The sequence below is a fragment of the Oncorhynchus keta genome, chromosome 8 (genome assembly GCF_023373465.1).
Source record: "Oncorhynchus keta strain PuntledgeMale-10-30-2019 chromosome 8, Oket_V2, whole genome shotgun sequence".
NCBI classification, from domain to species: domain Eukaryota; kingdom Metazoa; phylum Chordata; class Actinopteri; order Salmoniformes; family Salmonidae; genus Oncorhynchus; species Oncorhynchus keta.
In genome coordinates, this window is record NC_068428.1 from 10190662 (window position 1) to 10204048 (window position 13387).

At 41.8% G+C, this 13387-nt stretch overlaps 1 protein-coding gene across 12 annotated transcripts in view; it reads right to left on the bottom strand.

Moving 5' to 3' along the window:
• The window catches only part of adgrl2a (adhesion G protein-coupled receptor L2a), a 187851-nt gene that overhangs the window by 145165 nt on the left and 29299 nt on the right, over nucleotides 1-13387 (bottom strand). For all 12 annotated transcript variants that reach the window (XR_008140754.1, XM_052523432.1, XM_035774596.2 and 9 more), the window contains exon 2: nucleotides 8732-8905. Coding sequence is in view for 10 of the 12 variants with exons in the window: in XM_052523432.1 (XP_052379392.1) it covers nucleotides 8732-8831 (100 nt within the window). In the remaining 2 variants the exon portion in view is untranslated. The remainder of the gene's footprint in view (nucleotides 1-8731; nucleotides 8906-13387) is intronic.

Sequence of the window (13387 nt, forward strand, 5' to 3'; positions counted from 1 at the left end):
GTGCCTTTAAATAGCATGGAAAATTCCAGAAAATTATGTCAAGGCTTAGAAGCTTCTGACAGGCTAATTGACATCATTTGTGTCAATTGTAGGTGTGCCTGTGGATGTATTTCAAGTCCTACCTTTAACTTCAGTGCCTTTTGGATTGACATCTTCGGAAAATCAAAAGAAATCAGCCACGACCCCAGAAAAAACATTGTCGATCTCCACAAGTCTGGTTCATCCTTGGGAGCAATTTCCAAATGCCTGAAGGTACTACGTTCATCTGTCAAACAATAGTTCGCAAGTATAAACACCATGGGACCAGGCAGCCGTCATTCCTATCAGGAAGGAGACGCTTTCCGTCTCCTAGAGATGAACGTACTTTGGTGCGTGCAAATCAATCCAAGAACAACAGCAAAGGACCTTGTGAAGATGCTGGTGGAAACAGTTAAAAAGTATCCACAGTAAAACGAGTCCTATATCAACATAACCTGAAAGGCCACTCAGCAAGGAAGAAGCAACTGCTTGAAAACCGCCATAAAAAGGCCAGACTAAAGATCATACTTTTTGGAGAAATGTCCTCCTCCTATGTTTGGAGGAAAAAGGGGGGTGGCAGCAACATGTTGTGGGAGTGCTTTGCTGCAGGAGGGACTGGTGTACTTCACAAAATAGATGGCATCATGAGGGAGGAAAATTATGTGGATATATTTAAGCAACATCTCAAGACATCGGTTAAAGCTTGGTTGTAAATGGGTCCTCCAAATGGACAATGACCCCAAACATATTTCCAAAGTTGTGGCAAAAACAAAGTCAAGGACCTCAATCCTATAGAACATTTGTGGGCAGAATTGAGAAAGTGTGTGTGAGCAAGGAGGCCTTCAAACCTGACTCAAGTTAGACCAGCTCTGTCAGAAGGAATGGGCCACAATTCACCCAATTTATTGTGGGAACCTCGTGATAGGCTACCCGAAACGTTTGACCCAAGTTGAACAATGTAAAGGCAATGCTACCAAATACGAATTGAGTGTATGTAAACGTCTTACCCACTGGGAATGTGATGAAATAAATAAAAGCTGAAATAAATAATTTTCTCTACTGTTACTCTGACATTTCACATTCTTAAAATAAAGTGGTGATCCTAACTGACCTAAGACATGGAATTTTTACGAGGATTAAATGTCAGGAATTGTGAAAAACTGAGTTTAAATGTATTTGGCTAAGGTGTATGTAAACTTGACTTCAAATGTACATAGCGCATTGATGTGAATAAATACTACTGCTCTCTCATTTAGCTATTGGCGCCTTACGGATTGTGGTTGTTGTGGATGGCTGTTCACAAATCTAAATGTGTATTTGAACCCAATAATGGTTGAATTGAAGAAGTTTAAGCTGCCTATCAATCATTGTATTTGAAACCGGTGGACAGCCAGTGAAAAATTAGCTCTTGCAACAGCTGCACGGTGTGGATCCAAGCCTATGGAATACAAGTGGGGATTTTTTTTCATCAGTAGTGCTCAAAACATGCCATTTCATGAGTGCAGCATTTATTTTTCAACTCTAATCAATGAGCCCAATTAGTTCTCCATGACAACAAATTCATAAACAACAGAATAGGGCTGGTAAATAAGTCCTTAGTTTTGGGGTCATGCTCAGGTAAACAATTTGGCTAATCTATACGTCCAAGTCATATTCTTGAAAATTAAGGGCTAAACATTTTTTTGGAATGACTGGAATTCTGATAGACTTTGGTTTTTAATGTCAGAATATAATTTAATCGTATTATTATTATATGTAGTAGGAAGCGATGGGTTAGAAGAAGCCTACATAACCAATCGATAAAGTAAAAGTTTACATCCTTATATTGCCAGCTATGTTAACTTGTAACATTGAATCATCCTGCAATCGATGTCGTTCAATTGGTAATATACATTTTTGTGTTTTTCTAATGCCTCTGAAGGGGAAAGTAATCTAAAAGTAACCGAATGTAATCAGATTATGTTACTGAGTTTGGGTATTCCAAAATTTACGTTACTAATTACAATTTTGGACAGGTAACTAGTAACTGTAACAGATTACATTTAGAAAGTAACCTACCCAACCCTGGAAATGAGAATAAATGGGAGCTCAAACTCTCTAAATGTAATCTCAAGTCTATCCCCCTATCCTCCTCTAACTGGGACACATGCACCCTATACCAGCTCCTACCTCACAATACTTTAATAGATCCAACACTTTCTCAAGCCTTCACAGTCTGGTTGGGTTACCAACACATCTCCAAACTCCTGGGCCACACCCACCATTAGGATCCCAGGGTGCCCAGCCTGACCCTGGCTCTGGCTCTGACTATCTACCACAGCCATCCTCTCAGCCTTCAACTCATCAACTGGCGGTGGTGGAGCACCCTAACCCCTTTCTCCCCCTATTGCTACCTTTGCCGGACAATGGGGCCAACATGATGGAGCTCCTCGTCACCTCTACTTATGTTATACCCAGACCTACGCTGCCTCATTTTGAAATTGGGCAAGAGAGTGATTTCACCCTCTTGAACATGGCCTTAGACAGTATCCTATGTAACCATGGCCACCTCTCAGAACAGTGCAGGTTTCAAGTGCTCCTGGATCATCTGAAAATGCCAAGTGCACAGCAACTGGCAAAGTAATACATGTACGACACTAGGCCATACACCTCAGCTCTCAATGCCCTAAATGTCAAGTATGGACAGCCCCGTCAGCTCGTCCAGTGTGATATTGGCAACATTCTCAATGCGTCACATGTGAAGGTAAGAATTTGCTTTCTCCATCCAATCCTTTATAGGCATGCTGCAGACATTGGAAGGTCACCAGGGTGCTGAGTTCAAATGTGCAAAAGCAACTGGGTAAATTGTCACCTGAATACCGTGATTGGGTTTATTAAGAGCTGCTTGACTCATGGTCTCTTAGAGTAGGACAAACCTATACCCTCCAGAACCTGTCTGGCTGGTTGCAGGTGTAAGCAAGGGCCGGAAGACTCTCACAGACAGCCTCTCTACCAGGACAAGCGGGAGGTTAACCCGGAAAGAATCATGGTGCCTGGGTACCACCATGTTCCTGACCAGTGAACATGAACACACACAAGCCAGTTACAGATCTCCTCGTGGTAAGCAGCAAAAATCGAATCAAAACAAGCCCAAGTTTGAATTCCATTGTCCTTACTGTGAAGGGGAAGAACACTTCTCAGGCTCATGAAGGAATGCACCCTAAAAAACCTATGCAACACCAGCATGGAGGTAAACCTCACCATGCTACATGAGATCATACCGCAAGAGAACAGGAGCGTCCTTATGGTCAGCACCGACAAAGCCGAGACTGGTGTCCTCTACCTTGACTGCCCAAACCGCTCAGCACTAGTGATGTTAAAACTGGTCAGACTAATCTTAAATCATGGTGAAGAGGCGATGGAGACCTTTCCCATCTTTACTACGGCTCTGAACGTTCCTTCATTCTCCCTGCTGCTGCCTACTGCCTTGGGTTAGAGGGTGAATCAGAGGTACTGAGCCTTCAAACTATTCGTCAAGATGTACTCCAAGAAAGCAGAGCTTCTGTGTCATTCACCATATCCCCTGAAGGAGACAGCGGCACCTGGCATCAAGTCCACAGTGCAGTCACAGCAGACAGTATCTGCCTAGCGGAGCACACCTCCCCTTCTGACATGCTTCAGAGGAAGTTCCCACAACTGAAGGTCATGCCGCTGCCAAAGATCCACAGGCCACGGCCTCTATTGCTCATAATCTATACCTGCTGGTCCCCATTGAGCCAGTCCATACTGGCCCTGTGGGAGGCCCTGTCGCTGTCCACACCTTGCTAGGTTGGGCTGTGCAGGGCCCAGCAAGCCTGATGTCACACACATGTCCAGCAATGCCTATTCGCTACCATTGCTTCCCCAGCCACTGAATTCCTTAAGAATGTACAGAAGCTATTTTAGATGGACACATTCCCTCATTGGAAAGGAAGTCACATGTTCCACACAAGATCAGTGTGTCTTGAATCTCCTGGAGGAAAAGACCACAGTAATATTGGTGGAAGTGCTCCAGAGATATGCAATGCCTCTACTCTGGGCCCCCATGAGCCCACAGCTGCATGTTACAAAACAAGCAGTGATGCCTTCCATTCATGGCACTGAGCGTCGGTTGCTAAAGAACCCAAGGCTGGCCAAAGTCCACCATTAGGAGATACAGAAGCTGGTAACCTCAGGCTATGTCCCCAAACTTACTCTTGATCCGGAGTAACGATCCCTGGAATCCTGTTACCTGCCACGCCACCTCCTTTGAGCAACACAGCGGCAAATTCAGACTAGTGTTCAACCTAGCTCCTGGTGAAGGGGACACTGCAAGACACCTTCCTGTGGAGTGCAAGCCAACTCCACCTCATCCCCCAGTGACAGGAGTCAGATCCTCAGTGTTCCAACAGCATGCAGCTGTGGGCTCATGGGGGCCCAGAGTAGAGGCATTGCATACCTCCTTCCTGCAATTGCTATTCATGCACGCCACCCTCCAACAGAACCACCACCCATGGTGCTCCATGCGGCGGCAGTACCACTCCCCTTCATCATCCGCCTACCTGACCTGGACCAAGTCACGGCAACATAGCCAAATCCTGGCTGACCCTTTCTGGGCAAACATCAAACCCTACTTCAGACTGGTGGCCTGTTTGATTAACTTGCCTGAGGTTGACCTAGATCAAAGCATGGCCTAGATCAAACCAGGCCCGTTTGCAGAGCCCCTGAGGAGTAAGAGCAAAACCAGCAGAGACCACTTTTAGCTGTAGAAAAGGCTAACGTTAACCGTCTCTTTTTAATTGCACTAACTATCCCTTTAATTGCAGTTACCTCTGAGCCATAGATCGTAACGTATCAGTCCTCAATGGCACTGCCCATGTTATACAGGCTTTTGGATACTAGAAACTAGAGGTTGACCGATTAAATCGGAATGGCCGATTAATTAGGGCCGATTTCAAGTTTTTCATAACAATCGGAAATCAGTATTTTTGGGCGCCGATTTGCCGATTAAAAAAAAAGAAAAACAAAAAGTTATACCTTTATTTAACTAGGCAAGTCAGTTAAGAACACATTCTCATTTTCAATGACGACCTAGGAACGGTGGGTTAACTGCCTTGTTCATTGGCAGAATGACAGATTTTCACCTTGTCAGCTCGGGGGAACCAATCTTGCAACTTTACAGTTAACTAGTTCAACGCAATAACGACCTGCCTCTCTCTCGTTGCACTCCACAAGGAGACTGCCTGTTACGCGAATGCAGTAAGCCAAGGTAAGTTGCTAGCTAGCATTAAACTTATCTTATAAAAAACAATCAATCATAATCACTAGTTAACTACACATGGCTGATGAAATTACTAGATATTATCTAGCGTGTCCTGCGTTGCATATAATCTGACTGGGCATACAAGCATACAAGTATCTGACTGAGCGGTGGTAGGCAGAATCAGGCGCATAAACATTCATTCAAACAGCACTTTCGTGCGTTTTTCCAGCTGCTCTTCATTGTGCGTCAAGCATTGCGCTGTTTATGACTTCAAGCCTATCAACTCCCGAGATCAGGCTGGTGTTACCCGAAGTTAAATGGCTAGCTAGTTAGCGCGCGCTAACTAGAGGGACGGAAGCTATACTGTTACACTGGCAATACTAAAGTGACTATAAGAACATCCAATAGTCAAAGGTTAATGAAATACAAATGGTATAGAGGGAAATAGTCCTATAATTCATATAACTACAACCTAAAACTTTTTTCCTGACTCATGTTAAAAGGAATCACCAGCTTTCATATGTTCTCATGTTCTGAGCAAGGAACTGAAACGTTAGCTTTCTTACATGGCACATATTGCACTTTTACCCATTTTCCTTGTTAAATACCTGTGAGTTAATTGGTCTTATTAGTTTAGTGCCAAGCCATCCAAGCAGTAGTAAAAAACCTCTCCAGGATTTATCATTTTATTTCTGTTATCTGTGCATCCAATACCCAACTGTGAGTAACCCACAATACTGTTTACATTTTCCTTTCTGTTTGATGTTCAGTTAATGTGCATCTAAAGACGCACTGTTGGGAATAGTGGTAGAATGTTTGATGTTATACGGAAAGTAATGTTGGGTATGCCTTGAAATTAATCTATTTGTAAATGCTTTGGGGAGAATGATGGTTTATGATTTGACCACTGGCTCTGAGATTTTGTTGGAATGCTGATGACAGGGAATAATACTATTGTGTTTATTATATATGGTCATGTGGATTCTTCATATCTTTTTTTTAAACATACAATCTACTTGCAGAGAAGCCACTCAACATTTTACATTACATTACATTACATCAGTCACTTAACAGACTCCCATCCAGAGCGACCCACAGAAGCAACCAGGGTCAACGCCCTGGCACAGACAGATCTCCCACAAGCTAAAAAACAGGAACCCAAACCAGCCCAATCTCCCAACTGCCAGGCCACCAACACTCCGAGACCAACCGCCAGGACACCAGCCCTCCCACAGTTCCTGAGAGCTTCCCCTCAACCATCAGAGACCCTCCCCCGCCCCCAAAATCATGATAAAATTATTCCATTGTATAATTATTCCATTCCATGCATGTGTACAAAAACCTGTGCGGCACCAGCCTCAAGCAAACAGGCATTAGCTGTAACAACGTTGCCCCTCAGTGTCATTCAAACATAATTTTTGTTTTGTTTTATTTTGACTTTATTTTTGTACTTTTATGTTTGACCATCATTCTATCCCCCACCCAGCAACTCCACTCCCACTTTCACAATTCCAATTCCACATCCCAACCCTCAGCCCATCCCACCCATCTCTGCTGGCCACCTCTTCGGATTACACGCCATATATCTTTCAACTATACTATGTTTAACAAACAATTTGAATCTATCTAATTAAATAAAATCCACAGATTGCAAGTTGAAGATAAATACTTTTACTAAGAGTATTAGTAATTGACTGACCAGGTCTCTCCAGATCTCCTAACAACGCTATTTCCAAACTCAATTTTAGATGAATGTTACTCTACCTCATTCAGTGCACTAGTTAAATAGGCAATCTGCCTTAACAGTAGTGTTTGCTCATCTTTATCATGGTGTCAATAATTTCGGGCCCAACTGTACGTCTGCCCACAGAGTCAAATGGGGACGATGAGATGTGAATTTTCGAAGGAATGTAAAGGAAAGAAGAACGGGAGAACCCTCAGAGCAATCAATCTTGCAGTCTCTTAAATCAAAACTTCTAGCCATTTATAGCACGGCAGTATCCCATTTTAATTCAATTATAAAAATGCATTAAAAATATATTACAGGCAGGATGCAGTTTAATGAACCATGTTTACTTGGGAATATTATTTAATGAAACTCCTGCAAGGCCGAGCCCCATTGTTAGAACGGGACTGCGAGGAGAAGAGGGGCTCACGAGAAACCAAATGAAAAGGTTTCATATGGATTAGTGAATAGGTGCATCTATTAACGCAGGCTGAAAACGGTGACCACCTTCTTTGGCTTGTTTTCAGGACAATATCTCTCAGTTCAGGCAAAAGATTACTGTCATCATTCTTCAAACTTCACATTTCTCTAGTATCTGCTACTTATCGTGATGAACGATATCAGAGAAGTGTGATAAGTGATAAGTGCTCGGTTTGGTCGGTGTTGATCATTTTTGTTTTATCGTTTCACCTCTCGTCAGCATTCACCTTGGTCCTCTACTACGTAATTCCCTTCCAGCCCACAGGCTACACTACACCAGACAAGCAGCAACAGGCCATTGTAGCAAAGACTGTGGCTGTTTTTCCAAGTGGCACCCTATTCCGTACATAGTGCAATACTTTTGACCAGAGCCCATAGAAAGTAGTGCACTAAGTAGGGAATAGGGTGCCATTTGGGACAAACTCTGTTGTGAGTCCACCTCAGTGTTAGATGGGATCATAATATGCACAGGATTGGGCATCTATATTTGATGAACAAATTATGAAAATGTGCATCATTTTTTGTTTGATTCACCCATATAGGATAACCGCTCCTTGTCAATCCAACCATTAGAAGAAAGAGCTGTGAACAGTTGGCACAAATAAACCCCCCAAACAGTGCCTTTACTGATTCCTTCCATTGTAAAGATGTTACATTTGGCATAAAGCCTAAATTTGAAATATTGAAAGATCCTAATACATTTGTGGGTGTACTATTCCTGCCATTATGCATATTATGTTGGCCTGAATGGTTATGAGATAGTTCAGGCATGATTGGAATCTATTTTAGTCTATTAATCAAAGCCCAATTTTTCTGTGATTAAAAACATTTATGGTTTAGATTTCTAGATTAAGATGTACAGTATATGCAAGGGAATCTCAGTGCAAAATTAAACATGTATCCAGTAGAAGCTTTGATTGCACCAGGGACAACTGATGCTTTGAAGCAGAAAATCTCAAACCAATCACAATTCACCAACTAATGAAACCACTCAATATTATCCCGCATCCTCTGAGGCCACTGTATTCATACAACTACTGCATGTAGTCAGAGGCGCTACTCTGGCAAAAGTGACCATTTTATTTCAGAGCCTAAATGCTAAACTTGAGGAAGACAATGAGAAGAACAGGCCCTTGACACATTCCCTATCTAATTGTTACAAAAAAACATTGATATTAATATATCATTTTCTAACTTCAAAGGATTTCAATATTAGGTTACTGCACATAACATGACTGTGTACTTACCCTCTGAAGACTGTATTAGGGCCATTGCAATAAGCCAGCAGAAGGTTGGTAGTTTCCACAGAGAGCATGCCATAGTGCCTTGTGTAGATGGTTTCTGCATGATTTGGTAGCGATGACTGGGGGTTAAAGTCCAGGCAAACAGCTCTCAAAGATGTTCATCCTTGATCCTCTCACCTGCAAGGCAAAGGAAGGGAGACATTCTTCACATGTGTAAAAAAAAAGCCACAAAGTCAATAATCCGGAGGAGGGAAATCCCTTAATGGAAGCTAAGTGCTGAGTGACCATTCAATAGGGGTGGGCCTAGTGGCTGCTACTACTCAGAGGTCCCGCTTTCACCTGCACATGACCAAGAGCTAGCAGTGCTCACCGAGTTATCTGCTGCCCCAAACAAACAAACAAGCTAGCCAAATGGTGTCTCTCCACACAGTTGTTCTGAGTGAACACAACCAAGTTATCATGAGTAACTCCTCCCACCCCAAAATCCCTCACCAGTCACTCACATAGGCTGAATTTGTTGGTTTGTTTTCTTGCTACTACAAAGGAAAATAGCAAGCTGTCATGGATACAGCGCACAACCGACTGGCGGGCTTGCTGCGTGAAACCAAAATGCCTTACCTGGAAGCTCATGCGTGGCGCGTGCACTCCTAATGGATCCCCTTTGTCTGCATGTTTACACTCACTAGCTGCACCCGTCCTCGTCTCCCCTCAACCATTATCACATTCACCCAGGGACCCACCATCACTCGGGTAACAAGGCACACAGGACCCCAGTAGAACCTTTTCTTTTCTTTTGCCTTTTGAGAAGTCAAAAACAACTCCACTCTTATTTTTCTGTTTGCTACACTGCCCCAAAGGCCAGAATCACAATATTCTTCTAGATGCTGTAAGTACTTGTAGTTGCATTCTTCTCAGCCAGTCACAATAACACTACAGAAACATTTATGGTGATGAAATCTATTTGTAAAATATTGCACAAATCTGATACAAAACCTATCTGTGTGCATTCGCTTGCATAAAGTTACTGGTCATTGCATGCGGCATCAAAACAGATATATCAAGGAATGTGATTATAGTTAGTGAATTCTTAAGACCACTGTAAACCAGATCTGAGTCTGAACAATATTACAGTACATTGTGTGTGTAACCGGGGTGAAATGGCTAGTTAGTTAGTTGTGCATGCTAGTAGCATTTCAATCGGTGACGTCACCCACTCTGAGACCTTGAAGTACTTTTTTGCCTTGCTCTGCAAGGGCTGCAGCTTTTGTGGAGCAATAGTTTCTTTTTCTTTTCTTTTTTACTGGTAATTTGACTGAGAACACATTGTCATTTACAGCAATGACCTGGGGAATAGTTACAGGGGATGAATGAACCAGTTGGAATCTGGGGATGATTAGGTAGCCATGGTGGTATGAGGGCCAGATTGGAATTTAGCCAGGACACCGGGGTTAACACCCCACCGATAAGTGCCATGGGATATTTAAAGACACAGAGAGTCAGGACACCTGTTTACCGTCCCATCCAAAAGACAGTACCCTACACAGGACAATGTCCCTAATCACTGCCCTGGGGCATTGGTACCATGTGTAGGGTACCGTCTTTCGGGTGGGAAGGTAAATAGGTGTCATTGAATCTCTGTGTCATTAAATATCCGATGGCACTTATCGTAGAAGTGTGTTCAGAGGGTCCCTGGTTTGAGCCCAGGTTGGGGCAAGGAAAGGGATGGAAGCAAGCCTGTTAGTTTGATTCTATTGACACGGATGACACTGCTGGAGTTGCTGCAGAGAAGAAGGTCAAAGGGGGATGAGTGTAACCACTGTGAATTGGCTAGCTAGCGGTGCACGCTTTGTAGCACTTCAATCGGTGACATCAGTCGCTCTGAGACATTTAAGTAGGCCCTTGTGCTTAATTTATAAATGTTACATACTCAATATGCCCCAAAATATGCGCCACTTTTCACGCAAAAGTTGCCATTTGTGACTCGTTTCAGGAAACTCGTCATATGTCGCACATCACTACTTCACAGGAGAAGCATTTGAAAGTAAACATATATTGTTTATCGAAATGCATTTTTGGGGGCAGAAATGGCTTCTGGAACATGAACTTTCATGTGCCTTAAATAACAAACGTGTATTACATCTGTAAATACAAATAACATAGTTAAATAACGAGCCTAGTAGTTTAGCCACGGAAAAAGGGAGGAACCTTCCTGCTAGCCATGATTGGCTGAACTAATAGATGGGCTGGACATGCAGGGCGATGAGTTTGGATTGGTCTGCTATGTAGCATGCTTCTGTTTATAACGTGAGCTGCTCACGTGAGCTGCTCACTGATGTGTTGATAGTCACTTCTACCGCGCTGTTTTTTAAATATATAACTTTAGCCATCGAGAACTACAAAAGTTTTACTACTTTTCTCAACAACATTGATGCCCTAATTTAGCAGGCACTATCGACAGATCAGTTGGAAAAAGTGACTTGCTACTGACCATGGTCAGTCTGAACCAGAGTGACTTGACACAATGCTGGCCAAACAAGATGTAGCTACAAATAAAACTTAGTTAAATGGTTCCAGTCTGCTGTGAAGCGTTCATCCATGTATACGGGTAAGAGGCTATCTACATTTTCAGATATTATACGTTTCCAATTTTGTCAAAGTTGTTTTCATTACAGGTTAAAGCATACTGTTAGCTAGATAGCGAAACCTTATTCAAATCAGAAATCAATTTGCATTCTTAGTTAGAGCCTAATGTTAGCTAGCTAACATTGAACCTGGTTGGTTAGCTTTAGCTACCTGGAGATATATACTACAGCTACGACAATGTTTGTATTGGTTGGTAGTAGTATGAGTTGGGATTATGCCGGTCCATGTGTTTAGCTAGCTACATGTCTACACAAAACACTTCACCCAAGATGATTACATGACCCATCAAGTTAGCCAGGTGTGTCTGGGGGTGATTACTGCCATCAATTGTATTTCATGAACATGTGTACATGTCTAGATAATAGTGACCCATCCACTTAGCTAGATGTGTCTGGAGGCTCTTTATAGCATTTTCTTCACATGACCCATCAAAGTGTGTCAGAAAAGCGTAATCTAATAATTATAATCTAATATATCTAATATATATCTAATATATATGAAATGTTTTATCTGCACACTCTGTTTTTGATATTTGCTACAATGCAAGTAACCATTTCACTGTACATTATTTTCATTTTTGGAAAAATAACGTTCACAAAGTAAACGGGCTATTTCTCAGGACCAGATGCTAGAATATGTATATAATTGACAGATTAGGATAGAAAACACTCTAAAGTTTCCAAAACTGTAAAAATATTGTCTGTGAGTATAACAGAACTGATATTGCAGGCGAAAGCCTGAGAAAAATCCAATCAGGAAGTGACTCTTATTTTGAAACCCCTGTGTTCCTGTGCATCCCTATTGCCCATTGAAAGAGATATCAACCATATTCATTTTTCTATGGTTTCCCTAATGTGTCTACAGCCACTAGACATAGTTTCAGGCTTTTATTTTGAAAAATGAGTGTGAACGACAACATTGCGTCAGTGGTCAGGTGGTGGCTTTCAGAGTGATTTGTGCGTAATAGACAAAGGCGGCCATTGTTCCTCTCGCTCCTACTGAAAAGCCAATTGTCCCGGTTGATATATTATCGAATAGATATTTGAAAAACACCTTTGATTATGAAAAACGTTTGCCATACCTTTGATTATAAAAAACGTTTGCCATGTTTCTGTTGTCGTGACTGCAATTTCCGGTGGATTTCTCAACAAAACGTGGACAAGAAACGGAGGTATTTCGGCTATAAAAAATAATCTTTATGGAACAAAAGGAACATTTGCTGTCTAAAACATCCAAAGCTTTTCAAAGGTAAACAATTTAATTTGATTGCTTTTCTGATTTTCGTGACCAAGCTTCCTGCTGCTTGCTGGACATAATGCTATGCTAGGCTATTGATAAACTTACACAAATGCTTGTCTTGCTTTGGCTGTAAAGCATAATTTCAAAATCTGAGATGACAGGGTGATTAACAAAAGGCTAAGCTGTGTTTCACTATATTTCACTTGTGATTTCATGAATATGAATATTTTCTAGGAATATTTTTTGTCCGTTGCGTTTTGCTAATTAGTGTAGTTGATGACAATTCTAACGGATCCGGGAGGGGTAGTTTCAAGAGGTTAACTTAAGAGACGGTGTACGATGCTGAATGGGTGTAGACAAAGAAGACCTCTCCAGTAAGTGTACCAAAACATTCAAGGCCCATTTTCTCAAAAGTTGAGTTTATCAACTATCAAAGCAGAATTACTTTCCCAATGTTCTTCAACTGCAGTGTATGATATACCATTTTCTAGCTCTGAGTCTCTACTTTTATCCAATGTAAAAAAACACAATAAAAATGTTTTCTACATAAGACCGAATCTAGGCGGCCGGTCACATTTATAAAACTGAACTTGACTTCACATGAGAATGTGCTTATCCTCCCACAAACTTTAGACCATGCGTACACACAGTTTGTTGTGGTTACAAAAGTTGTCTAGTAGTAGCCTTGTACAAATGAGGAATATATGATAACACATATTCATAACAAAAAATGGGTAGGCCTAGTTAAATATAATAACAAGATGCAATAATTTGCCA